Source organism: Lutra lutra, chromosome X, assembly GCF_902655055.1.
Source record: "Lutra lutra chromosome X, mLutLut1.2, whole genome shotgun sequence".
Taxonomy (NCBI): Eukaryota; Metazoa; Chordata; class Mammalia; order Carnivora; family Mustelidae; genus Lutra; species Lutra lutra.
Genome location: NC_062296.1, coordinates 534845 through 561347, shown reverse-complemented (window position 1 = coordinate 561347; position 26503 = coordinate 534845). Strand labels below are relative to the sequence as shown.

General features: G+C 40.6%; 2 protein-coding genes and 1 long non-coding RNA gene across 4 annotated transcripts in view; 2 read left to right on the top strand and 1 right to left on the bottom strand.

Annotated features, from left to right (window-relative positions):
* The window catches only part of LOC125091832 (phosphatidylinositol-binding clathrin assembly protein-like), a 34935-nt gene extending 34693 nt beyond the window's left edge, over positions 1 to 242 (top strand). The window contains exon 16 of the mRNA XM_047715883.1: positions 122 to 242. Within this exon, the coding sequence (XP_047571839.1) occupies positions 122 to 136 (15 nt within the window). The 3' untranslated portion in view covers positions 137 to 242. The remainder of the gene's footprint in view (positions 1 to 121) is intronic.
* A 2717-nt stretch (positions 243 to 2959) lies between these two features.
* On the bottom strand, positions 2960 to 5281 carry LOC125091834 (uncharacterized). The gene is made up of 2 exons (XR_007124764.1): positions 4752 to 5281; positions 2960 to 3982 (listed from the first exon to the last, which is right to left on the bottom strand). It is a non-coding gene; the product is annotated as an uncharacterized LOC125091834 (long non-coding RNA).
* Positions 5282 to 5399: 118 nt separating this feature from the next.
* On the top strand, positions 5400 to 25776 carry VBP1 (VHL binding protein 1). Of its 2 annotated transcripts, XM_047715884.1 has the most exons (6): positions 5400 to 5553; positions 9881 to 10005; positions 19240 to 19306; positions 20767 to 20865; positions 23674 to 23812; positions 25444 to 25776. In XM_047715884.1, exons 1-6 carry the CDS (start codon positions 5461 to 5463, stop codon positions 25512 to 25514), a joined length of 594 nt encoding a protein of 197 aa, XP_047571840.1. In that variant the 5' UTR covers positions 5400 to 5460; the 3' UTR covers positions 25515 to 25776. The 2 variants fall into 2 exon arrangements, with proteins under 2 accessions (XP_047571840.1, XP_047571842.1); XM_047715886.1 differs by lacking the exon at positions 20767 to 20865.
* The last annotated feature ends 727 nt before the right edge of the window (positions 25777 to 26503 follow it).

The window sequence follows — 26503 nt, the reverse complement described above, 5'->3', positions numbered from 1 at the left end:
TATTAGATAATAAGATTGACTAGAGTTTTATGTAAAAAATATTTGTAATTTATTTTATGACCACAAAGAAAAATATGTAGAAATGACAAAAGATTCACACATCTATCTTTCTTTCATGCAGACACAATCCATGTAGAAGTACCAAAGCAAAAGTGTTCAGATTCAGAGGTGAACAAAGGTGATCTCTCTACAGCCTGAACTGAATCATCCACAGCTTCCAATTAAAATAAACATTCATTTGAACATATTCAGTACTTTTGAGATTCTTCAGTTCAATGTTTTGGAGGTAATACATCCTACTTCTCTTGTTTTAATAGTTATCCTTGAAATGTTACACTGCAAATTTATCAAAAAACCATCTTAATCTCCCCTCCCAAATAACACAAGGACCTTAGAATACTTTAGAGCTACAAGGACATTCCCTCCCAACTTAAGTAGTTTTGGTGGTCCCGTCTTTTAACCCTGCTCCATTTTGTTAGCCCCCCCCCCCCCCAAATTAAAAGTATTAGACTGGCTGGCTCAGTCAATAGAACATGCAATTCTTGATCTCAGGGTTGTCAGTTCGAGCCCCACACTGGGCACAGAGTTACTTAAAAAGAAGGGATTACTATTCATGGAAACACTTTTTGCTTAGATTGAGCCACACATTCACAAATTCTCTTCTTGCACTGGGATCATTTCCCTCTTCCTGAAGTACAACTTTTAGAAGTTCATTAGTATAGTTATGCTTGTGATAAACTCAGTTTTTGTTTATCTGAAAATATATTTCTTGTTACTCATTGTTTTTAAACCAGATTTTAAATTGATGTATACATACAAGTTCTGTAAGTATGCTTATACAAATCTTTTTGTGGACAAATGTGGATACATCTCTTACGTAAATACCTAGGAGTAGAATGGCTGGGTCATAGAGTAGGTATTTGTCTAAAATGGAAACCGCCAAAAGTTTTCCAAAAACAACTGTTCCACTTTACACTACTGGCAAGATATGAGAATTCCGGCACTCTAAATTCTGGTGAACAATTACTGCTATCAACATTTTAATCTTGCCTGTTTTATTGGGTATGTGGTAACATAATATTGTGGTTTAATTTACACCTCTCTGATGACTAAGCAACTTTTTACGTACTTATTGGTCATTCCAATCTTTTTTTTGGTGAAATGTCAACTATTTTGTTCATTTGAATGTTTGCTTTGTTTTTAATTATTTATTTTTAGTTATTTATATATTCTGAATATAAATTCTATGTTAGATATATATTCTACAAATAATCTGTCCCAGTCTGTCGCTTGCCTGTTCACATTCTTAATGGTATCATTTGGTGAGCGGGTGTTTCCCACTCTTGGAATCTAATTTATGAAGTTTTTCTTTTATGATTAGTGCCTTTTGTGTCATCAGAAATATTTGATTCTCCCAATGTCATGAAGATATCCTCCCGTTTTCTTTGAGAAGGTCTGTAGTTGTAGTTTTTATATTTAGATCTATTATCCATCTAAAATATATTTTTATGTTTGGTGACAAATAAGGGTAGAGTTTTACTTTTTCAGATAGTTATGCAATTGTTCCTGCAACATTTGTGAAAAGCCAATTCTTTTCCCCTTGAGTTGCCTTGGTAGATTTCTCAAAAATCAATTGACAACACATTTATGGCTCTATTTTTCACTTTGGTTCCATTGAGTCATATTTCTATCCTTAGACCAACAACACACTGTCTTGATCACAATAGTTTTCTGTAGGTCACAAAATCAGGTAGTATTAGCCTTCCATGTTCATTCATATTTTCCAAGGTTGTGTCAGGTATTTGGATTCTCTTTGAAAATCCCATGAAAATATTACAATCAGCTGATCATCTTTCTTTCTTTCTTTCTTTCTTTCTTTCTTTCTTTCTTTCTTTCTTTTAAAGGTGCCTGAGAATGCTGATCGGGACTACACCCAATATATAGTTAAATTTGGAGAAAATAAACATATAGAAACTTTAGTAATATTGGTGCTTCCAAATCATGAACATGGTATAAATCTCCATTTATTTAAATTCTCTCTGTTGATTTGGAGTTTTTAATGGTAACTAGCATATTTCATTATCTAACTACTTAATTCTAATATAATGGTACTATTTAATTTCATATTCTTAGGTTTTGCTACTACTCTATGGAAGCTCCCACTGCCCTCTACCACCGACCCACTCCACTCTTCGGCTCCTCCTCCTCTTTAGTCCTACTTCCCTGTTCAATTTCTTCTCTCCTCTTGCATCAGTCATCTTCCCAGCCTTGTACCACCTCCCTTTTCCCCAGTCCTGTAGTCCCACTCCATGTCCAGTCCTCCAGCTTCTTCCTGTCCCACGTTCTCTAGTCCTGCCCCTTCCAGTCCTCCAAATCCTCTCTTCTTTCAGGCCCTCTGCAAACACCCCTCTTTCTAGTCTCAAGCCCCACCTGCTTTCCTTACTCCCCCCAGTACCTTTACACCAGTCCAGTCCTCTCTGCAGTCCTTTTCCTCTTCCCTTGTCTCTACTCCTGCAACCTCTTTCATCTCCCCAGTCCTGGAACTCCTCCTCTCTCCCCAGTCCTCTAGCTCTGGCCACTTTCCTCACTCTTCCAATGTCCTCCCTACCCTGCTCTCCCCAGGTCTGCAGTTCTGCTGCTCTCCAATCCACCTGCCTCCTGCTCCTCAGTTCTCCGTCTCTGCACATTTGTTTTTACTACTCCAGTCCTGCTGCAATTCCTGTACCTCCAGCCATGTTTCCCTCCCTGAGCAGGTTTCTGAGTGTGTTCAGAGTGGAGGGTGTGCCTCTCCTCCAACTTTCCTGTCTCCCTTTCTTCTTGCTGTCTGTATAAACCCCATGTCCCAGAGTTCCAGCCCTGCTCAATGTCCTTTGGCCTCACCCTCTTTTTTAAATTATGTTGCTCTTCTTCACTTCTCTGGTTTTTAATTTTTTTGCCTGCCCCTTGCTCCATCATTATCCTGCTCTGCTCTATCCTCTCTCCAGTATCCTTTCCCTGTCCCATCCCCATCTCCCAGCTCTCAGATAGGTCTTCATTCTTCTTACGGCTTTCTCCTCACAGGAGTTTTACTTTGAATTTTTTTAGTGTTTGTGAGGTTGAACATGTTTCATGTTTAAAGGAGACTTTTATATCTTCTTGTTAATTGACTTTTGCCCACTTTTCAGTATGCTTTGTCTATCTGTATGACATAATTGTGCTGAATTTTTTCAAGCTGAATTTACAGTTTGAATTGTTCTGGTATTATTTTTGCAGGAGTTGTATTGTTGTTTTTTCATAAATGGGCAAATATATTGACCTTTTCTCTCTTTGTCCCTGGATGAGTCATAGAATGTCTTACACCAAAGTTAAAGGTGGAATTACCTCCTATTTTCTTCTGGAACATATCTGATTTGGGGTTTTTAACATTTATTTTGGTAATCCATTTGGAATTTATTCTTGTATATTATTTGTGATATTAACCTAATTTTAGCTTTTCACAAATTGCTACCCAACTATCACAACACTATCTGTTAAAATGTCTATCTTTGATTCAGGGGTTTGAGATGCTACCTCTGTGTACTTGTCTGTTTCTGGATATTCCACTTTATTCCACAGGTCTGTTTTCATGAAATAAAGAATATTGGACTTAGAAGTGAATTATTTGGGTTCTTTCTGCTCTATCCCAAGATTTGCTGTGGGATTGTAGGCACAGTCTGTTCTGTTTGTAGGCCTTAGTTTCATCATCTGTGACATTAGAGGTTCCATCCAGATTACTGGTATTTCTAGGAGTCTGTACTAATTAGTACTATCCAAGATTGCCTTATAGTGTTAGGAGCTGGAACTTGAGTCATGGACTTCTAGCTTCCCAGGCCTGACCTCTTTCTTGACTTAGTTGGGGCAACTTTGGCTTCTTCATTCCCTAGTCTAGGGTCTTACTGCATGTAGGTTCATTTCTTTGGCCTTGAAAGGCTTTTCTTTGACCCTTTTCTGATTCTGCTGGTACCTACAATGACAAGGTCAGTTCATGTATGTGTTCATAAGGACCAGACTGGAAGGAAGTTGGGCAGGAGAAGATAATGAAAGTAAAATCATTTGGTTACCCTACTGTGTAGCAGGCACATGTTAGATTCTTTACATGTATGTCATTTAATCTTTACAACAGCCTTATTGGTATACCTTGTTATTCTCATTTTAAAATACTACTGAGGTAGTGTGCTCCCTTGCTACCCAATATGTAACTCTTAGAACATTTATCCTATTATCTTACAAATGGTCCGGTTTTTTAGAGGGGGGAGGGGCAGAGGGAGTGGGAGAGAGAGAATCTTAAACTCACTGTGGGGCAGGAGGTGGGGCTTGATCTCACCACCCTGAGATCATGACCTAAGCCCAAAGTCTGAGGCTTAACCCACTGAGCAACTCAGGCACCCCACAAATAGCTCATTTTTAAGGTTCTTTAGTTGTATGTTAACTATGGGTGATGATAGTCCCTCCCGCCCTCTTGGGCTTGTGGGGATTAGACAGCCTAACTCGGTGACTGACACACACACAGATTTTAATAAATGTTAAGAACTGTCATTATTACGTTATGTATCCCCACTAAGTAAGGGACCTAACCTTTACCCTAACCCTCACAGTACTGTTTGTGTGAGTGGATGGAGCACCACTTCACGGCCAAGCACTCCAGTACAAGCGAAGGTGGGAAGAACAGGGTTGATTGTTAGTTGTTAGAAGAGACCAAAGAGTAAGTACTTAGGTCCGTATAATGCACTTACTTTCAAGGCGTCCTGGTGGTGGACCATGGTGACCAAGTTCTTAGGATTTTGTGTGAACAATATGAAGTTTTGAAAATGGTTGAATTGGGATGGCAACATTCTGATCAAGGGTGGCTTTCAGGAAAGGTTGGTGCAGCGGGCGGGGTATTTATTAAAATCAGGCCAAAGGCTCCACTCCGAAACAGACACAAAACACGCCCCCTTTGAGGGCTGGGAAGCTCGCTGGGACCAGAAAGGTACCGAGATCAAGAACCCGTCGTGGCGTCTAGATTCCAGATTCACTTGTAGCCGAGAAGGAATCAGTTCGCTTCGAAGACCATTCCGGAAGGTGCTGCCCATTCTGCGGTGGTACTGAGGTCTAGTTCGGTCTCTGATTCCCAGGATCCTCGAGCCCTCTCACCCACAAAACCTCCAAGATCCCTCTTCCCTGAACCCCACATTGGTTCTTCGGACAGAGCCAGCAGCTCCCCCCGCGGCACTTCCTGGCTTGTCAGTCGCCTGTGCACAGCCAATCAGCATCCAGAGGATGGGCGACTCGTTGGCGGAGAGAAGGGGCGGCTACTTCCTGCGCGCCAATGAATGCGCAGACTCACAAGGAGGTGGGGGGGCGGGGCGGAGGTGGCGAGCCTGCAGCTGTGAGCGAGCCAATCAGGGACCACCAGCGGTAGGCGGCTCGAGAGGCAGTTAGTCGCGCGCACGCTTCTCCAAGATGGCGGCCGTGAAGGATGGTTGTACTTTAGGAGAAGCGGCCGCAGGGAACGGGCGGCGGCTCCACCTAGGGATTCCTGAGGCCGTGTTTGTGGTAAGAGGCACGCCGACCTTCGGCATGTTGGCGCTAGGGCGAGGGCTACCCCTTTCTTTCCTGGCTTTACCGCGGCCTCGACTATGGGGTAGGAGTTGAGCTAATGGACCTGGGAGAGAGCACTTGCCAGCTCTCTCCTCTACGCCTAGACGAACTGAACGGCTGGTATCCCCCACCCCGGGGGAAACGCGGTCCGCGAAGAGAAGGGTGTGCTGGGCGTGAGGACCGCGGAGCGGGGCGGGGCGGTCTGAGGGGCCTCCCCTCAGGTGCCGGGTTTCACCTTGTGCTGCCTGTCAGGGAGAGGGGGAGGCAGTGAGAAGTCGGGAGAGAGACTCAGCCTAGATGCTGGAACGACTGACGGTTGTATGGTGACTTAGGGTACAGTGAGTAGGCAGAACACCTGGTGCTTAGGAAATTACACCTCGTCTGTTGAAGGAATGCAGTGGTCTTTTCTTTGCAGGAATGGAAGAAGAGACTGATGGGAAGGTAGAGGGTAGAGTCTAGAGGGTGCCGGCTTTATCCAGTAGGTAACGGGATGTCATTAGAAGGTGTCTATAAATAAAGGCACGATATAATCGTATTTGGTTTTATGTACATCATTCTAACAATTTAATAGAGAATGCATCGTGTGGAGTAGAGAGAGGTAGGGAATGCAGTTTCACAGAAGAAGGGGAATACATCCCAAATCCAATCAAAGAGAAGCAGCTACATCACTTCAACACTGTCCTTTCATTAAGACATTCTAGAAATAGTATTTCAAAACTGTTTGAATAATGCGAGAAAACAAAGGGTGAGGTCTGAGTTCTAACCAGTATAGTATAGGGCCTCCTATATCGCAGAAAACACGACTGGTCTTCAGGTCAGTATCATCGGTCTTTCCTCACTCAGTTCTGACTTCAGTGTCAGCGGAATTTTCTTGACCTTTTGGTTTGTGCCTGTATTTCTTTATCTCCACCTTTTGTTCATTTTCGTTCAAAATACCCATTTCTTTTACTTATTCTTTATTTAGACCATTTAAAAAAAGATTTTAGGGGCGCCTGGGTGGCTCAGTGGGTTAAGCCTCTGCCTTCGGCTCAGGTCATGATCCCAGGTCCTGGGTTCGAGCCCCACATCGGGCTTTCTGCTCAGCGGGAAGCCTGCTTCCTCCTCTCTCTCTCTGCCTGCCTCTCTGCCTACTTGTGATTTCTCTCTGTCAAATAAATAAATAAAATCTTTAAAAAAAAAAAGATTTTATTTGTTTGTTTGACAGAGATCATAAGTAGAGAGGCAGGCAGAGGGAGAGAGGGAAGCAGACTCCCCACGGAGCTGGGAGCCGGATGTGGGGCTCGATCCCAGGACCCTGAGATCATGACCTGAGCCGAAGGCAGAGGCTTAACCCACTGAGCCACCCAGGCGCCCCTATTTAGACCATTTTTATATACACTCTGTATTGCATATATTGCATATTTGCATTTGCTGATTCAATTTTGTAGTTTTTTTTCTAACTTTGTGTTTTTTTCTCTGAGCTGTGCCATTTATTTCTTTACATTCATTTCCCAATTAATGGTAATGAGACAGAATTTGCTGATTGCCAGGCACTTTCTTAATGCTTTTACAAAACTCTAGGAGGTAGGTATTATTATTCCCATTTTGTAGATGAAACTGAGTTACTCGAGTCACTTGGCCCCAAGTCATATAACGTGTAAGCATTTTATCCAGGATTTGAACTTGGGCAATCTGTAGAGTACCAGAGCCCCTATTTACATGCTCTGCCAGTGGGAGGAAAGTGAGATAGTCATCTTGGCTGAAGGTCATTTCTCCTGGTCCTAGCATAGCACCTGACACATAAGTATAAGCTCATAACTGGATGTTGAATTCAATTTTCATAGTGCCTTAAATAGTACGTTCTTGGTCCTCAACTAGAGATGGCTTCAAAAATCTAATTCAGGAGGGTACACTTTATCTGAGGCTTTAAAAAGTCTTATCTTAAAATACCTTTCCTCCCTAAAATTGCTATGGGTTATTTTACTAGATCTTAAAATTTCTACCAGTAGAATATAATATATAGGCAATCCGAATTTTATGTAAGTATTTGAATAACATGGTGTTGTAGAAAGAACACGGGCTTCTAAGCAGCCGGGATTTGAACCCTGCCTCCACTTTGCAATTGCTGCTTCATCTTGAGCATATTATTTTTACCATCTTGAATCTCGGTTACTTTTGCTGAAACAGGAATAGCAATGTTTAGAGAGTTGCTGTGAGAAGCAGTATGTGCTTTCAGTATAACAAGTGGATGCTTAATATGTATTAGTTTCTCTGATATAGGAGGCCCTATGCTGTACTGGTTAAGAGTCAGACCTCATCCTTTCCTCCATTACCGCTGGTGCCATACTTGGTTTTCTTTCTCTGCTTGAACTGTCCTTTCCCCCTTGCCCAGTTGCTGATGTCCTGTCTTAATCTCTCAACATCTAGTTCACATATGACCTCCCTGTAGTTTTTGTTTTTTCAGAAACGAGTTTATATATTTATTTTAGAGATAAAGACAGCTCACAAGGTGGGGTGAGAGCAGAGGGAGAGGGACAAGCAGACTCCCTGCTGAGCGCAGAGCCTAATGTAGGACTCAGTCCTACGGCCTGAAATCATGATCTGAGCAAAAATCAAGAGTTGGACGCTTAACCAGCTGAGCCACCCAAGTGTCTCTCGCTGTCATTTTTCTTGACCACTGCCCCAAGACAGAATTCTTGGCACTTTCATCTTTTCCCTCAGCACATTGTATTATAGACATAGCTAATGTTTGTTGAGCACTTAATAGCTCTCATGTATTCTTTGAAGGATTTTACAGATGCTAACTCATTTAGTTCCCTGTGAAGGAAAGCGATTTTCATTTTACAGACAAGAAACTTGAGGCAAAGAGAGAGGTTGAGTAGCTTCTCCAAAGTGAACACATCTAGTATGTGGTGAAGCCAGGATTCAAGCTAGGCAGGCCCTGTCTCGTAGCCACAATCCTGTGCTACTATAGTTAATTCTGCTTGATAGATTCTAAGCTCCCAGCAATATCTACCAGCTGCTAGAAACTTCGACTTCTACCTCTTTCCTGCAGTGACCCTCCTAGGAAGACGGCGTCTCCATTATACATGCAGACTTCAGCCATTGTCCCCAGCCTCACCTTTCCAGTTTCTTTTACTATGTCTCTGGCTTGATGGCTTCATAGTTCGCATTCCCTTGCTGCTGTTTTTCTTTTCCTTCTTATCTTGTTTTGGCTAAAATACTCCCTTACAGCTAGTAAGTATGGATAAGAATAACGACACAGAGATCTCAGAAACCAGAAGGTAATTGAATTTAACTTAAAATGAAGAAATAAAGTTCTTTAAAGTGCTGGAAAGATCCCATAGGATTGCCTTTAAGTTTCCATATATTTTCATCTAGTTCCTGATCCTTATCTAATTAACTAGCTTTTCTTCAAGGACCAGTATGTAATATATATTTAAAATGCTGTTTGGTTTTACTACTTGTCTTTTGCTTAATTATTCCTTTTATGAAAGATTGTTCTGCTTGCCTTTTAGGTTTACTTTATTTCCACCAGTTGATACTTAAGGAGGTATTTGTGGCTTGCCTCGGGAACCTAGTGCCTGTATTTAGCATGATTTCTTTGGTAGAACTTGCATTAAAAATTTTAGTCGATGGGTGCCTGGGTGGCTCTGTGGGTCAGGCCTCTGCCTTCAGCTCGGGTCATGGTCTCGGGGTCCAGGAATTGAGCCCTACGTCAGGCTCTCGGCGGGGGGCCTGCGATTCCCCCCCTCGCTCTCTACCTACTTATGATCTCTCTCTCTCTCTCTGTCAAATAAATCAATAAATAAATCTTAAAAAAATTTAGTTGATACTTTTGGCATACAATCTGTGGAGTCATTTTGTGACCAGGCTACATGACTAGGCAATGTGTTTGATTGTTGGTAATTTTCATATTTACTACTATTTACTATAAAGCAGGTAAGGTCATCTTACTTTCTGTAGGTGTAAATAAAAATAAAAAGAGGAAGCTGGGGGAAGAATAAATTAGCTATATAATGTATGTGCACTGTCTGAAATGGTCTTGAGCTTTTTATAACTACATTTTGGTTAAAAACATTCCTTTGGAAAAAAGAAACAAGCTTTTTTTTATGTTTTGAAGTTGAAGTAGTCAAAAATCAGATTAGAGGTATGAATTCTAAAATTTGGGGGCACCCGAGTGGCTCATTTGGTTAAATGACCAGCTCTTGGTTTTGGCTCAGATCACGATCTCAGGGTTTAAAGTCCTTAAAAAAAAAAAAAAAGGTCTAAAATTTGTCATGTGTTATTTTTGATACTAAAGGAAGATGTAGATTCCTTCATGAAACAGCCTGGGAATGAGACTGCAGATACAGTGCTAAAGAAGCTGGACGAACAGTACCAGAAGTATAAGTTTATGGAACTCAACCTTGCTCAAAAGAAAAGGAGGTAAGTGTAAAAATTTACAAGTTGTTTTTTTGTTGTTAATCTTGTATGGCTTAAACTTTAAAAATCAAGACATAATTTACATATAATAAAATGTCCAGTTGTTGAATATTCAGTTTAATGAATTTTCACAGATGTATTCACTTCTGTAACCACCACCCAGATTGGTATGTGGAATATTCCGTTACTGCAGGAAGTTCCCTGTCGCCCCTTTCTGGCCAACTCTGCCCAGTCCCAGAGACAACCACTATTCTGATTGTTTTCACCATAAATTTGTTTTGTGTGTTCTTGAACTTCATATAAATGAAAGCATGTAGTAACTACTATTTTATGTCAGGCTTCTTACACAAGCACAATGCTTTTGAGAGTTACCCATGGTTTTGTGTGTATCAGTAAAGTAGTTTCTTTTCAGTGCTGAATCTTGCTCCATTGTATGTGGATGTACCACAGTTTTTATCTGTTTGCCCGTCAGTGGACATTTAGTTGTTTCCCCATTTGATTGAAGTCTTTGTGTGGGTGTTTGTTTTCATTTCTCCTGGGTAATCACCTCGGAGTAGAATTGCTGACTCGTATGTAAGTGTAATCAATGTTACAAGAGAACTGACATAAGTCCTCCAGAGCGGCTGTACCTTATTTCATTCCCGCCGGCAGCGTGTGGAGTTCCAGTTGTTCCAGTGGCTCACATCCTCGCCAGCAGTTGGTATTATTAGTCTAAAGATGGTTTTGAAAACATAATAGAATGAGTATTGAAGACCTTACTCCAAAGCATCTAGGGTTATAACATCTTAGATCTCTAGTTCATCCTTCTTATTTTGCCATTGAGATGAGAGACCCATAGAGGTTATGGCTTTCCCTAGAGTTCACAGAAAATGGGCATAGGACAAATGCATCCTTGCTCTCAATTGTTTATTTCCCTATATTTTTATAGTAGATTATAAAGTCAGTTCACTGCAGTAAATACTTGGGGCTATCTGCTATGCACATATGGCAGCATTCTGGTGTCAGTGAAATATTTATGGAATTCCGACTAGGTGCAGGTACTGTTTTGTGTGCTCTCAACAGGGACACAGTCCAGGGGCATGATAGGGATGTAAATAAGATAAGCAAATAAAGTATAGCAGTTGAGATACTTTAATACAAAGTAGTGAGTTAGCACAGGGAAAGGTGTGATCTGGAGGGCAACAAGGAGACTCAGGAGAAGCTTCCAGGGGGAGCATATGGCCTTGTAGAAGTTTGAAGGCTGGTTGTGAGTTCAGAGGCAGACTAAAGCAAGGAAGGATCATCTGGGCATAACATGCCATTCATATAAAAGTACAAAAGTTTGTATTCAAATACATTTTCTCATTTGATTTGGTGACAGGGAAATTTGAATAAGGGCTGGGTATTAGATGAAAAGTCATCGACATAAACAAATGGAGAGTGTTAACCGAAAAAAGCAGGATAGAAAGCACTATGAAGGATATGCTCTCATTTTGGAAAAAAAATGTATATGTACACAAACTTCTGGAAGAAGCTACACTAGTGGTATATTAACAGTGGTAATCTTTAGGTGGTGGGAATATGATACTTTAAAAAATCTGGTTATCTGTATTGCTAAATTTCTCCAGTAGTCACATACTGCTTTTGTAATACAAGTTTATTTTCATTTTAAAAAGAAGAATTAAGTCATTAGATTTCAGATCCCCCACAGGGAGGTTGTAGATAGAGAAGAAATGGGCCTCAGGACCAAGCCCTGGGAAGGAGGAGGAGGTTTGTATATCAAAGTTATACTGCTAACTCTAGTACTATGGTATAGTACGGTACTCACTCCAGGTTTACATATGCTCTAGGCCTGGATGTGAGGGATAAAAATTGCGCTGTGTACCTGTAGCCCTCCTAATCAGGTGCACTTGGGGTATATCAGTGAACAAAACAGGCAATCCCTGCCCTTGGAAAGGTTGCAGTCTAGTGGAGTCTGGATAGTAAACACACAATTCAATAGAATTAATATTTATTGTGCACCTAATATGTGCTCGGCATCATTTTAAGTACTTAGGATATATCAGTCCTCGTGGAGCTGACATTCTAGCCAGAAAACAGAACTAGGTTATAGAGTAGGTTAGAAGGTGATAAATGATATGGAAATAAGAAATGAAATAAGAGGGTGTGGAGTATTGGAGGTGGCAGCTGCTGAGGGTTTTGAGGAAAGGAGGAGTGTGGTCTGATTTTTCCCTATTATCGTACGACTCCCTCGGGTTGCTAGCTGATCATACTCCTGAGAAGGACAGAAACAAGGAGGTCAGCTAGTAGTCCTTTTCGTGAATCTAGGTAAGGTGATAGAGGTGGTGGTAAAGAAGCTTATTCTGAATTTACTTTGAAGTTGGAATGAGCATGGTCTGGTGGATTAGAGGTGAGATGTGGAGTGACACAGGTTGGAGCAACTTGGGGGAGTTACCGTCATCTCAGATGGAGAAGACCAGATGAAGCAGGTTTTGATGAAGATCAGGAATTCGATTCTGGACACATTTGAGATACCTTTTTGGATATCCAAGTATAGATAGGTGTTAAAAACAGGCAATTAAATTCGGGAGTCTGAATTTTGGGAGCAATCTGGGCTGGAGATACAAATTTGGGAGTAATTTAAAGCTATGGGACTAAATGAGCTCCATCACCAAAAGAGTGCATTGTAGGTGAAGGAAAGATCAAAGATCTGGGTACTTCAACAATCAGACGTTAGGGAGAAGAGGGATAACCAGTAAAAACACTGAAAAGCTGCCTGTGGGGTCAGGAAAACCAGGAGAGTTTACTCTGGAAGCTAAGGCAAGAAAACATGTTACAGAGAAGGGAATGATCACCTGTGTCAAGTAGGGTAAGGACTGAAGACTGACTTAGATTTAGCAAAGTGGAAGTCATTAGTGTTGTGGATGGGAACGTTTTTGGTCCAGTGGTTTAAAAGGGAATGATATTGGAGATAGTAAATATGGAAAGCTTTCTGAAGAGCTTTACCCATTTCAGTAGTGTGTTGGTTGTCTTTTTTTATTTGTAGGAGTTCTTTGTGCATCAGCCCTTGAACAACATAGATTGTTCAAACACAGGTCCTGGATTTTTTTCAATATATATTTTGGAAACATTTTTGGAAGATTATTTGACAGTTTGAAAAAACTTCAGATGAACTGCATAGCCTTGAGATACTGGAAAAAATAAGAAGATGTTAGGTATTATTGTAAGGATACAGTATATAATACATAAAACATATTATAACGTATAAAATATATGTTTATCGACTGTTTATATTATCTGTAAGGCTTCCAGTTAGCACGAGGCTATTTGGGGGAGTCAAAAATTGTACATGGATTTACAACTGCATGGGGCATCGGTGCACCAGCCCCCACATTGTTAAAGGTCAGCTGTATATTGGATGCCAATCCTTCTAAGTTTCATGGATGAGAAATTGTTCTTCCTTTTGTAATTTATCTTTTTTTCTTTCTTTATGGTTTCTTTTGATGAGTAGTTCTTAATTTAAATGTTTTTGGTTAAAATTTCCCTTAATAGCTTTTGGCATCTCATTTAAGAAATCCTACCCTGTATTTTTAAAATTTTGCTTTTCACATTTAACTTCTTATTTTTTAATTTATTTTTGTTGGTAAGGAGGGGTAGAGAGAGTGAGAGAATCTTATGCAGGCTCCACATTCAGAGTGGAGCCTGACATGGGGCTCAGTCTCATGACCCTGAGATCATGACCTGAGCCAAAGTCTAGAGCCAGAGGCTTAACTGACTGAGCCACCCAGGCGTCCCTCACATTTAACTTCTTAATCCAGAAGTTTATTTTTATGTACGGTATGTGTGAGCTTTGAATTTTTTCTTTTTTTTAGTGGATGTACTGCGATGCACTGTTTGTCTCAACAGCATTTAAGTTTCATGTGGTCCAGTTTAACAGTCTGTTTCCTCCTATTTAAGAAATACTTTCCTATCCCAAGTTCCTGAAGATACCCTCTTAGTATTTTATTCTCAAAGGTTTATTGCTTTATCTTTCACATTTAGATCTTTAATCCATGAGTTATTCAGAACTGTGTTGCTAAATTTCGAAGCAATTGTGAAATTTTCAGTCATGTTTCTTTGTCTTCTCAATACTGTAAATTGGTCGTTCAATCTGCAGTCTTGGTCATATTCGGGGTCTTGGTGACAACACTGCTTCATAGGTTTGTGTATCATTTTTCCGTTAAGAGGTAGATAATAGGGACGCCTGGGTGGCTCAGTTGGTTAAGCAGCTGCCTTCGGCTCAGGTCATGATCCCAGCGTCCTGGGATCGAGTCCCACATCGGGCTCCTTGCTTGGCGGGGAGCCTGCTTCTCCCTCTGCCTCTGCCTGCCATTCTGTCTGCCTGTGCTCGCTCGCTCTCCTCTCTCTCTCTGACAAATAAATAAAATCTTTAAAAAAAAAAAAAAGAGGTAGATAATATCTAGTTGTTTTTATGGTGCTCTGTGCCTAGATCCATTAATTGTGCATTGCAAAATGATGCTCTGATTCAGTTTTTTTTTATTTATAATTAAGTCTGTTATACTTCTATAAAGAGAAGCAATCCCTACTCATCCTTACATATGAGAGTAGCTGCAGGAAATCAGTCCCCCTTTCAGTTTCTTCTCTTGCCAGAGTCAGCCCTGTAGTTCTGCCACCTTCAGCTGCTCTCTGCTACCCCCCAGCAAAGGAGGTGTGTTTGTGCTCTCTGACTGCTAGAGAGGCCAGAGGTGGGAGTGCTGCTCTGCCATCTTAACCTGAAACAATCTTTATCCCTTTGGAAAAACTTTTTAGTCTATATTATTAGGCACATGCAATTTGAGAATTATTGTGTGTTGGTGAACTTAACCCTATATAAGATAATGCTTATTGTTTTGAAGTCTGTTTTGTTGGATACTTCCAGCTACCCCAGCTTTCTTTGGTTAACATTTTCTTGATTCATCTTTTCCAATCCCTTTACTTTCTACCTGTTTATTATTTATATTTAAGGGTGTTCCATGTAAATAACATAAGGTTATTGTTTTAAATCTAGCCTATCTTTTTAGATCAACTGATTTTTCTTTTTGGATACTTTCAAGATGATAATCTCTTTTGTTTCATTTCACTGTAATTTGTCTATGTGTGGATATTTTTCTTCTTTCTTAACCAACTATATGTCAGCTTCCTGTAACTATGGGTAACTGTGTGGTTTGCCTTTATCCATGGAGGATTTTGCTTTTGCCAGGAGTGGTGACTCTGTACCAGCCTGTTCCTGTTTTGGTTCTTAATATGTGAGCTTCCTGGGGCGCCTGGGTGGCTCAGTGGGTTAAAGCCTCTGCCTTCGGCTCAGGTCATGATCCCAGGGTCCTGGGATCGAGCCCCGCATTGGGCTCTCTGCTCAGCAGGGAGCCTGCTTCCTCCTCTTTCTCTGCCTGCTTCTCTGCCTACTTGTGATCTCTCTGTCAAATAAATAAATAAAATCTTTTAAAAAAAATATGTGAGCTTCCCCACTGAGCTGCGATGCAGGGACCCACGCTTGGGTCTGTAGCTGACAGCAGCACCTAACTCATGATGCTTACTTTTCTCTAGTTCTCACTGCTCAACTCAAAGCCTTTTCCAGTTTTTTGTCCTTTAATTTTTTCTGGAACTTCCTTACCTCTGAGATGTCAGCTATGCAATGAAAACTATTTTTGTGCATGATCGAGTTGTTCTGCAGCAGGTGGCTCTATGGAGTTTGGATACTAACCTTTTTCTTTTACATATCCTGTTAAGTTTTTCCTTGAAATCTATCATTTGCCTTTAACTTTACCTTCAGCTGTGTAAAAGTTCTTTAGTATTTTGTAATTGTCTTATAATCTCCTCAACACCTAGGTTGTATGTCTTTTATTGTTTTTTTTTTAAGATTTCTATTTACTTATTTGACAGACAGAGATCTTAAGTAGGCAGAGAGGCAGGCAGAGAGAGAGAGAGGAGGAAGCAGGGTCCCAGCAGAGCAGAGAGCCCGATGTGGGGCTCGATCCCAGGACTCTGGGATCATGATCTGAGCCGAAGGCAGAGGCTTAACCCACTGAGCCACCCAGGCACCCCAAAGATTTTATTTATTTATTTGACAGAGAGAGAGGGAACACAAGCAAGGGCAGTGGGAGAGGGAGAAGCAGGCTTCCCACGGAGCAGGGAACCTGACACGGGGCTCGATCCCAGGACTCCAAGATCATGACCTGAGCCGAAGGCAGACACTTTAACCCACTGAGCCACGCAGGCACCCCTGTCTTTTATTGTCTTTTAACTGGGAATTTTGTGATTATCATTTTTTGCATTTTTTTCTGATAATTTTTTTCTCTTGTCTCCTTCTGGGATTCCTGTTACTGTAGATGTTAATGCTTCTAATTTGGCCTTCCATTTCTCTTTATTATTTCTTCTCTTCTGCTGACTTCAGTAATTGTCTTTTGGATGTCCATGAGTTCTTTATTTCAACCATTACATTTTTTTGTACCTAGTCATTTTGGTTAGCTCTTCTTACAGCTAGCTACTTGTTTCTTTTTTCTCTGAGGTATTTTTAAATACATACTGTATAATCTCATCTTTCAGTATTTCATTTTGTTTCATCTGATGGGTATTGTTGAGTTTATTGTCTTTGTTTTATTGTAGTTGTGTTTTCAGATTATCATTTCTTTTCCTTATCAGCTCATACTCCCTCAAGGATATCGGTTTCTTTGGTTAGTAATATGGTGGGGTTGGGGGTAATTTAAGCCGCTTTTGGTGAGTATGGGTAGGAAGGATGCTGCTGGTGTTACAGTCTAGGGCATCGCCATTGGACAAATGTTCCTTCTACCCAACCAAGTGACTTGGCCTCTGAGGATTCTTTTTGTTCCTCTGCCCTTCACTGTCTTCACTCCTGGGAGTAGGAGTGGGGGTAGAGGGGGACTAATGGGGGCCAGTATTTGTCTTCTCAGCTCCTCAGCCTGACCTCTCTGCTTCTGGTCAATTCTATCATTTTTCCACCCTGTAGCAGTGAGGGAGAAGGTAAGGTGATTCACCCAGGGCAATTTAGAGGGAGGAAAAAACATCTACAAAGTTTTCCTTTAACTGTGCTCTCCTTTTGACGAGATCGGGCGCGTTCAGGGTGGTATGGCCGTAGACTGTGCTCTCCTTTTGAAGATTTGATCTGCTTCCCTTCTAAGCTGTTATCTCCCTTCTTACTCTCCTACCCACTCCTAGAACCTAGAGATTTCCACTTCTCTTATGATAACGAAGACCTGGAAGTGACCCGAGTGTCCATTGGCAGGAGAGTAGATAAAGAAGTTGTGCTGTATTCATAATGGAATATTACACAGCAGTGAAAATGAATGAACAAGTTTAGGAACCTATTTGAGTTAAGCAAACCTGAGTAAAATGCATTCAACACTTGATTGTTTGTATTAAGCCAGGAAACCAGCAAAGAATATATTGTTTGGGAATATGCATGAATGTGACAAAATTATTGGAAAAAGAAGAAAAGGGGTTGTAAGCACACAGGAGAGCTCCTGTCTCTTGGGGTAGAGCAGAGTGGGGAGGGGTATACTGCTTGGACATACTCAGCGACCTTGGTGACCTAAGTTGACGGGGGTTGCAGCTGCTTGATTTATTAATATGCTCCGTAATTTATGTGTTACATGTAATGTTATGTGTACAAAAGTTATCATAGAAATCATGGACATGACCAAAACCCTTTATTTGAACATTCTCCTTATGTTGTGTGCGTATCAGATATTTTACAAATAAATATATCTTTTTAGCATTTACCTATATCAACTTGTAATACAAAAGTCAGCAGATTTGGAAGAACATCCATATTGAACTTGTAAAGAGCTCACAGAGCATTAGCCTTAAACTAACTAAAATGAATAGTAAATGTGTTTCTAGATTATTCACTGGACTTTATTTCCAGATAGTGGTAGTATTTTTTTAAGTAGCAGGCTCAGTAGCATAAGGAATGGTAAAGTCTGACTTCCTTTGTATGATACAATGAGTGTATTTTATTTGTTTTTTGTTTATCAAGTTTTTATTTAAATTCCAACATATATATTAACATATTCAGTATTATATTAACATATTAATATAATATATTAACCTAACATAATATAGTAACATATGCAGTGTTATTATATTCATTTTAGGTTTGCAATATGGTGATTCAACACTTCTATAATAAGTACATTTTCATTATCACATTTAAATTTTGTTAACATACCAATTTCCAGTCATATTTAGTTAAACGTATTCTGAAAGAACCACAGCTTTGTTTTTGTGTCCTTAGTTTGTCTTATTACAAATTCCCTTGTGATTTGACAGTGCCCCCACAGCTAGTTTGCATGTTTGTCTGTCTTTCTTTCCTTCCTTCCCCGTTTCTTTCTTTCAAGATTTTATTTGATGGAGAGTGAGAGAAAGCACAGCAGGAGGAGCAGGAGAGGGGGAAGCAGGCTCCCGGCTGAGCAGGGAGCCAGATGTCGGGCTCCATCCCAGGACCCTGAGATCATGACCTGAGCCAAAGGCAGAGGCTCAACTGACTGAGCCACCCAGGCGCCCCTAGTTTGCACGTGTTTCCATGCACAACACATTATAGCCTTGGGCAACTTTTAGTCACCATCCTAAAGAGCTAAACCTCAGTGTCAACAAAATAAAAAATATTTCATCCTTTCTTCTAAGTAACTTTCAGTGTTTTCAGTGTGTTTTTGTCTCTTATTTTCTTGTCAGTGAGGTTGATGTCCCTTTGGAATCAGTTGTTAGTAGCTTTTTAAGAATAATTTGTTATAGTTGTTAGTTGTTAGAACAACTATAGTTGTTAGAACACTTTTATGTCGATAGCACAGTTAAGCAGAAGGTACAGAGATTTCCCATACATTCCTCTCCTCTCTGCACATGCAGAGCCTCCCCCATTATCAGCAGTCTCCACCAGAGTAGGACATTGGTTACAGTTGATGAGTCACGGGGTGCCTGGCTGGCTCTGTCACTGGAGCATGTGACTCTTTTTCTCAAGGTCGTGAGTTCGACCCCCACATTGGGTTTAGAGCCTGCTTAAAAGATAAATAAATGATGAGTCAATATCAATATATTACTATTACCTGAGGGTTCACTATGCTGTTGTGTATTCCTTGGGTTTTGACAAATGAATGATTTTATTAGTTCTCAAAAAGAAAATTGGTAGAAAATGCAAAGCTAGTAAGACTGTGTCCTGGTGTTTTTCTTGCCTGCAAAATACTAAGTTAACCTTTTTCTTATCCACAGGCTGAAAGGTCAGATTCCTGAAATTAAGCAGACTTTAGAAATTCTAAAATACATGCAGAAGAAAAAAGTAAGTACATTTTTGTTTCTAAATATGAGTGAACCGGCGTACTTCAGCAGAGACTCGTCTCCCTTGACTCTGGTCCCTGGTATCTGAGCGTGTTAGAGTACCCGGTCTGCCTTCCCGACTCTCCTATACCCATACTGATGTCACAGTGTGCCTCTGTGATAAATGTAGCTTTGTGGCTTTTTTCCCAAGTCCGCTTTAATTTTAGGGCCTACACTTCTTGGATTATTTTACTTACATGAAGTGTTTGTAAAACTTAAATGCAATTGAAAATTATTTAGGTACAAAAAGAAAATATCTTATTTTGAGGTAGCAGCATCCAAGGGTTTTTATTGTTACTGTTCTCCTTAAGAATAAGGACTGAGTCTAAAACTTACAGATCTGCGAAGAGTCCTAGAAATTGTGTTTTGGGTTCTCATTTCACAATGGCACATAGCTAGTTACTGGCAGAAGTGGATTGGAGAACCTTCTGAGTCTTAATCCAATATTAATTAAATAAAAGCAGGCTGTAAACATTAAATTTTATAAGCATATTGTATTTAAAAGATTAAGTGGGAGCGCTGGGGTGGCTCAGTCAGTTAAGCTTCTGCCTTTGGCTCAGGTCATGATCCCCTGGGTTGTGAGATCGAGCCCTGCATCGGGCTCCCTGCTCAGCAGGGGGATTCTGCTTCTCCCTCTCCCTCTCCCCAACACCGCCAGCTTGTGCATGTTCTCTTTCTTTCTCTCAGATAAATAAATAAAATCTTTTTAAAAATGTGTATATAATTTATTACTTGGCTACTAGAATAACTATTTCCAGTACATTATTTTATGTGGTAAAATTTTGAGAGACTTCAGGAAACTGGTCAGTTGAGCGTGAAGCACTGATGAAGTAATAATTGCTAACTTTTTTTTTTTTTTGAGAGTGGGAGAGGGAGAGAGAGTGTGAGCAAGGGAGGGGAAGAAAGGGGAAGGGTGGAGAGAGAATCTCAAGCAGACTCCACTCTGAGCGCAGAGCTGATGTGGGCTCAATCTCACAACCCTGAGATCATGACCTGAGCTGAAATTAAGACTCGGATGCTTGACTGACTGAGCGCCCCAGGCGCCCCAGTAATTGCTAACTCTTGCATAGCACTTACTCTGTGCCAGGCACTGTTTTGTGTGTATGTGTGTGTATGTTTGTGTAAAGTCTGTTTTCCACAGCCTTCAGAGGTGTCAGGACTATTGTTATCTTAATTTTATAAATCGGGAACCTGAGACCCAGAGAAGTCAAGTGAAATGGCAAGTTTGCACAAGTAGTAAGTAGCTGAGCCAGAATCCGTGTCCCCCCATGCCCAGCCATCTGGCGCCGGCATTCATTTCTTTTCCCACTGCACTAATTGGCACGATGGCACTTTTACGTGACTTAGGTTCAGCTCTGTGATCTCTCCTTTATAACCCTGTTGTTAAACTGACCTATTTACAGTACTGTCATTTGTTTGAAGGAGTCCACCAGTTCACTGGAGACCAGATTCTTACTGGCAGACAACCTGTATTGCAAAGCTTCTGTTCCTCCTACTGATAAAGTGTGTCTTTGGTTGGGGGTAAGTAGCTGAAATGGCCGCAGCGTCCATGGCTGCCACTTGTGACCCAGTGTGGTTTGCCCAGCTCCACACTGCTGCTTAAGCTGCGTAAAGCACTCATCTGCCTTTGACTGTGGAAGGGACACGGGGTGGGAGCTCAGGGGCTCTGTATTGGAAACCGACTGGAATTACGAGTGTGATGAGCTGCAAAAGTTCCCTGTCTCTCCCGGTCAAGACAAAACTAACTGAAGTCCTCTCTCTTCCCCTTTAGCTGATGCTTCATCTCATAAATGTAACAGAAGGAAGAAGAATAGAAATAAAATAGGGGGCGCCTGGGTGGCTCAGTTGTTAAGTATCTGCCTTCGGCTCAGGTCATGATCGCAGGGTCCTGGAATTGAGCCCTGCATTGGGCTTCCTGCTTAGTGGGGAGTCTGCTTCTCCCTCTCCCTCTGCCCTGCCCTGCCCCAATTATGCTCTCTCTCTCTGACAAATAAATAAATTTTAAAAAAGTCTTTAAAAAAAAAGAAATAAAATAGAAAGGATGGCTAAACCTCAGATAAATGTTTCTTGCCCGTAGGGTTTATTAGTTCTGGAAAGATCTCTCAAAACTTAAGGGGGAAAAGATTATTACAAAAACCTCAAGATTAGAGTCCATTTTTAAAACCATGTATTTCAATTTTAGATGATGTCATAGCCCTTGTCTGTGATCTTTTTCCTATCTTACTCTTCTCAATCCCCTTACCAATCATCCAGCCCATTCCTGACTGTCCAGCTAGCTGTCCATTGGTCTTGTTACCCCAGACAAGTTCCCATACAAAGTAACAAGCTAAGTGTATAGCTCCCATTGTCTCTCCTCACTGGAAGGATTTCCTCCTTGCTGTTATCTTGTAGAATCACTCATGAGAGGCACTCTAATGCTATGAAGGGTGGGCACATTAATAACCCAAAACTCACTCTGTTCCTTAGTTCCTCCTGATTTTTGTTCTTTGTAATATTTTCAGGGTTTGTGCATTTCATTCTGTAATCCTAACTCCCATACTTATGTAGCTTTAGTTCTGTAAATGGAACAGCTATCCACCTAGTGGCTCACATTCCATCAGCAGGTGGGGATAAGATGATTCCATAAACCAGACTGGGACGACAGGGAGCTCTCTGATGAGAATTACATCTGGAATCTACTTCATACCTCATAAGACATGAATTCTAAACGTATTATATACTTGCCTGAAATACTGACACCATCAAAGTTATAGGCCAAGTAGTAGATAACTTGTTTTATAACCCTGGAATAAGGATGGTTTGTTTTGGCCACAAAACTCAGAAACTATAAGCAAAGTTGGAAGACAAGCAACAGGGAAAATATTCGTAACTCTTACTGCAGGCAGAGGACTAACACAGCCCTTTGCAGGGTTACCTGGAGTTGTGTTTTGGGCGTGTCAGTCTTGAGATGCCTGTTAGACCATCGGAGAGAGGCCGGTAAGACAGGAATGAGTCAACCGGAGAAATACTTGGCACAGGGTACTTCCTGAGTGAACCATCGATGTTTTTCTGACATGAGTGAAGTCTTTGGAAATGTAGTCGAATTTTTTTTAAAAGGAACCAAAGTAGAGGAATTTTCTGAAAAAAAAAAAAAAATAGTAATAAACAACGGAGGGACGTCTGGGTGGCTCAGTGGGTGAAGCGTCTGCTTTTGGCTCAGGTCATGATCCTGGGGTCCTGGGATTGGGCTCCTTGCTCAGTAGCAAGCCTGCTTCTCCCTCTCCCACTCCCCCTGCTTGTATGCTGACTCATGCGCTCTCTCTCTCTGACCAAAAAAAAAAAAAAAACCCAACAAAAAACAAAACCCACAGTGGCAGTTGACTCAGGAATGAGATTGGGTTCTGGTATTGAAGAGACATGTACTTTCCATTGAGTATTTTTCTGTCCTGCCTCAATTTTTTTACAGTTTTCTAACTATCATGAATTGGGTTATTCAGTCAGTATTTATGTAGCACCTGGTTTGTGCCAGGTTCATGTTGTCTGTCTTGCTGAATCCTTACAATGATCCTTGAGTGATTTTTAAATGCCATTTGTCAGATGAGGGAAGTGGTTCAGGAAATGCGCAGTGGTAAGGCAGGTGATAGGAGTTCAGAGCTGGGAAAGGTTTGGTTCCTGGCTTCTAGAATGCATGCATCTCTAAGTGTTGGTAGTAACACCAAATCTTCAGAATTCAACAGTTATCTTGCCTTTGCCCCTAGCATCTGAAGGTAGGAAGAGGACATTCAAAGCTAGGTCATATGTATGTATTTGAAAACTCTTTAATTACTGTATCTTAAGCTTAGAATTAACTATTTAAATTGATTCAAATGCATTACTATTTAGTGTCATCATGGAGGTTGTAGAAAGATGGGATTTGGTATCTAAACATTGGTTCTTCTCTTAATTCTCCTGTTTACTTAAGATCTTTGTTAGTGTAGGCAACCTGGCCTCTTTGAGCCCACATTTTCTTACCTGCAAAGAAGAAGATAACTTGACTGATCAGGGTTCTTATGGGGAGTAAATGATACAATGTATGTAAATGTATTCGTTAACCCAGGGATCAGTAAAGTTTGTGTAAAAGGTCAGAGAGTAAATATTTTGGTTTTGCAGAGCACACGGTCTCTGTCACAACTACTCAGCTCTGCCACTGTGGTGTGAAAGCATGGGGAAATGGAGAATATCTGGGTTCCAATAAAACAGGAAAAGGCAGCTGGCTAGATTTGGTCCAAGGGCTCTAGTTTGCCATCCCTTGTTCTAACCTGTGAAGCACTCTATAAATGTTGAGTACTTGTCCTGACTTTTTTTCTTCAGGCTAATGTAATGCTTGAATATGATATTGATGAAGCCCAGGCATTATTGGAAAAGAATTTATCGACTGCCACGAAGAATCTGGATTCTCTTGAGGAAGACCTTGACTTTCTTCGAGATCAGTTTACTACCACAGAAGTCAGTATCCTTTCTTTAACTAAAATCAAAGGGAGGAAAGGAGAAATATCAGATGTTTTTGACACTATTATTTGCATTATTTTAATGAGAACAGTATCCTTATTCTTAGGCTGATTTGAACTTGCAGATTTTGTGAGAGTAATAAATAACACTTTTGGAACTAATACTCAACTAGGTTTGTAGCTAGATTAATCTGAATTTGAAGTGTGAAGGTCTGGAAACAGCACATTCAAATCAGTGCATAAGCATTTTTCTTTCAGATATTTTCTCAAGACACCTTCAAAGCTAGTTAAATAGTTTAAACCACAAACATTTATTAAGGGTCTCCTGTGGTGCTGCAGCTGTTGGGGGCACAGGATGGTAAGGGTACAAAAAGAGTGCCAGAGTTTTGCCGTGTTAGAACTGCACATGTAAAACAGCTAAATGATAATTTCATAGCAAAATGCAAGTGAGTTCGTTTCAGGTGTGCAGTGCCAAGGCAATTTAAAGTTAGAGGAAGAGAGAGATGAGCTGGAACTAGTTCAAAGAAGGCTTTCAGAAGTTAGAACTTGGGCTGTTTTTAAAGGTAGTATAGGATTTGGATCAGCAGAGTGAGGAGGTGAGGGTAGGTGTTCCAGTCAAGGGCAGGCAGGCAGTCGAAACCCAGCTCTTTGCCTTTCCTCTCTGACCTCTCTCTCCTGGTGCCTGTTGCAGTCGTTGGCCCCACACAGTCGCCTGCAGCACTCTGTGAGGTGTTCCCAAGCCAGTCTTACTTCATGCCACTGACCTCTTCTTGCCCTAGCCTTTGCCCAGTGTATCCTGGGTTCCAAAGAGCCCCAGTCAGGTCTCCTCACCCCTTTATATTTCTGCTTTGTTCTTCCTACCTGGAATGATTTCCCCCTATTTTTGTGGGTTACTCCTTTTTTTCCTTCATATTTTAGCTCCAGCATCAGATCATTTCTCAACATTTTCAAATTCTTGGGGTGTTTTGTTGTTTCCTTGTGCTTACTGCACACTTTGCACGTAGTACTTCGTGTTCTGTGCCAGACTGGGAGTACTTCAAGTGCGTGCAGTGGGCGTTGAGTGCTTGGGTGAGGGATGACAGGCCTGTTGGAGGCCTAGAGCAGGGGCTGGCATGGGACTCGTAATGTGGGAGACTTCATCCAGAGTGGGGAATAAAGCTATTAAACTTCTGGAAGAAGGAAAACCTTCTAGGAGATAACATTGGAGAAAATCTGAGTATGGTGAAGAATTATGGACCCAACACCAAAGGCACAGTCCATGAAAGAAATAGTTGATGTGTGAGGGCCTACACATGATGGTGCTTGTGGAAAGGGAAAGAAATTGAGTGAATGTCCTATTAAACCAAAGGGAGGGTAAGAGATGAAATTACTGATAATTGTACTGATTTAAATATTGCCTGAAAGGATATGGTTTGAACAGTCTTTGAATTTCATGGATGAGGGATTTGAGACCTTGACTTTGTATTGGTGGAATTTCTTAAATGCTATTCTAGCAAGATGGCCCACAACACTTGTTAGCAGTATTTTGCGTGCATGGTTTCTCTCTGACTCACTCTGTGAGTGAGCATCTAACTTAGTCATTGCATGTGCTGTCTTTAGTTTTGCATTTAGTTTTCTTTGACAATTCTTACAGACATGGCCAGGGTTTATAACTGGGATGTAAAAAGAAGAAACAAAGATGATTCTACCAAGAACAAAGCATAATGCTGGCGATTAAAAATGTGGTTCAGTTTTCCAAACACGTTTATTTTAAGTACCCCAAAGCTTATCCCTAAAGCTTGACATGACTTTGACTGATTTTTTTTAACAGCAAGAATGATAATTAAAACTTTAAAAAGATAAACATCGTTTTATTATAAAAACAAAATTGGTTTCAAATATTTTGTGAAATTAACAATATTTTAATTTTTTTTTATTTCCAACAAAGTAAATGCTACCTTCATCGTTTTTTTTTTGTTGTTGTTGTTGTTCGTTCTTGTTTGTCATAAAGAAAAATATCTTAGCTGAAATGGCTGAGGGGTGCTATGGAAGCTGAATTCTGGACACTTTTCTTTATTGGCTGATGTTAAACTCTCACTTGATGTGGTTAAACCAGTGTAGAGGTAGGAAAAACAGTTTAAGTATTTCCAAACTTGTTTTCTTTAGTACATATGGGGCTTTATGGCTCTCTGTTGCTGTTATTTGTCTTATAAAAATAGATTTTCATGAATTACTGCGTAGCCAATAACTATTGTAATATTCTGTACTTTTCAAGAAATGGTAGTTTGCCTTCCTAAACAGTAAGAGGGCTACTGAGACAACGCTTTTTCTTACCCTGTAGAAGTGCTCAGTTTCTTTGCAATGACACGTAAGGGAGATCTTGACCAATGTGAAATAACAACATTCTTTAGCCACTCAAAACTCTTGGCTAGGCAATTTTGTATTCCTGAACTGTTCTCCAAAGCAGCTGAACAAGAATATTAAGATATACATAAATCTGCAGTGGTTGAAAAGATTTGTGACCTTTTTTTACTCATGATAAAATGTCATAGGAAAAGTAGAAAAATCCCTGTGGAAAGCCATTGGTCCAGTGGCTAGCACTGGGTGATACAGATTCTGATAAAAACACAAATGTATTATTCCTTCTCCATGTAGTACAACATATACTCGTACAATGTTTTGTACTTGTATTTCATGATATTAAAACATTGACG

Excerpts from the sequence above, each read along its gene's own strand:
- VBP1 (XM_047715884.1), top strand. The coding sequence starts at position 5,461 with ATGGCGGCCGTGAAGGATGGTTGTACTTTAGGAGAAGCGGCCGCAGGG. Across the intron at positions 19,307-20,766 it reads AATACATGCAGAAGAAAAAA|GAGTCCACCAGTTCACTGGA; the intron begins GTAAGTACATTT and ends ATTTGTTTGAAG. Across the intron at positions 20,866-23,673 it reads AAGTGTGTCTTTGGTTGGGG|GCTAATGTAATGCTTGAATA; the intron begins GTAAGTAGCTGA and ends TTTTTTCTTCAG.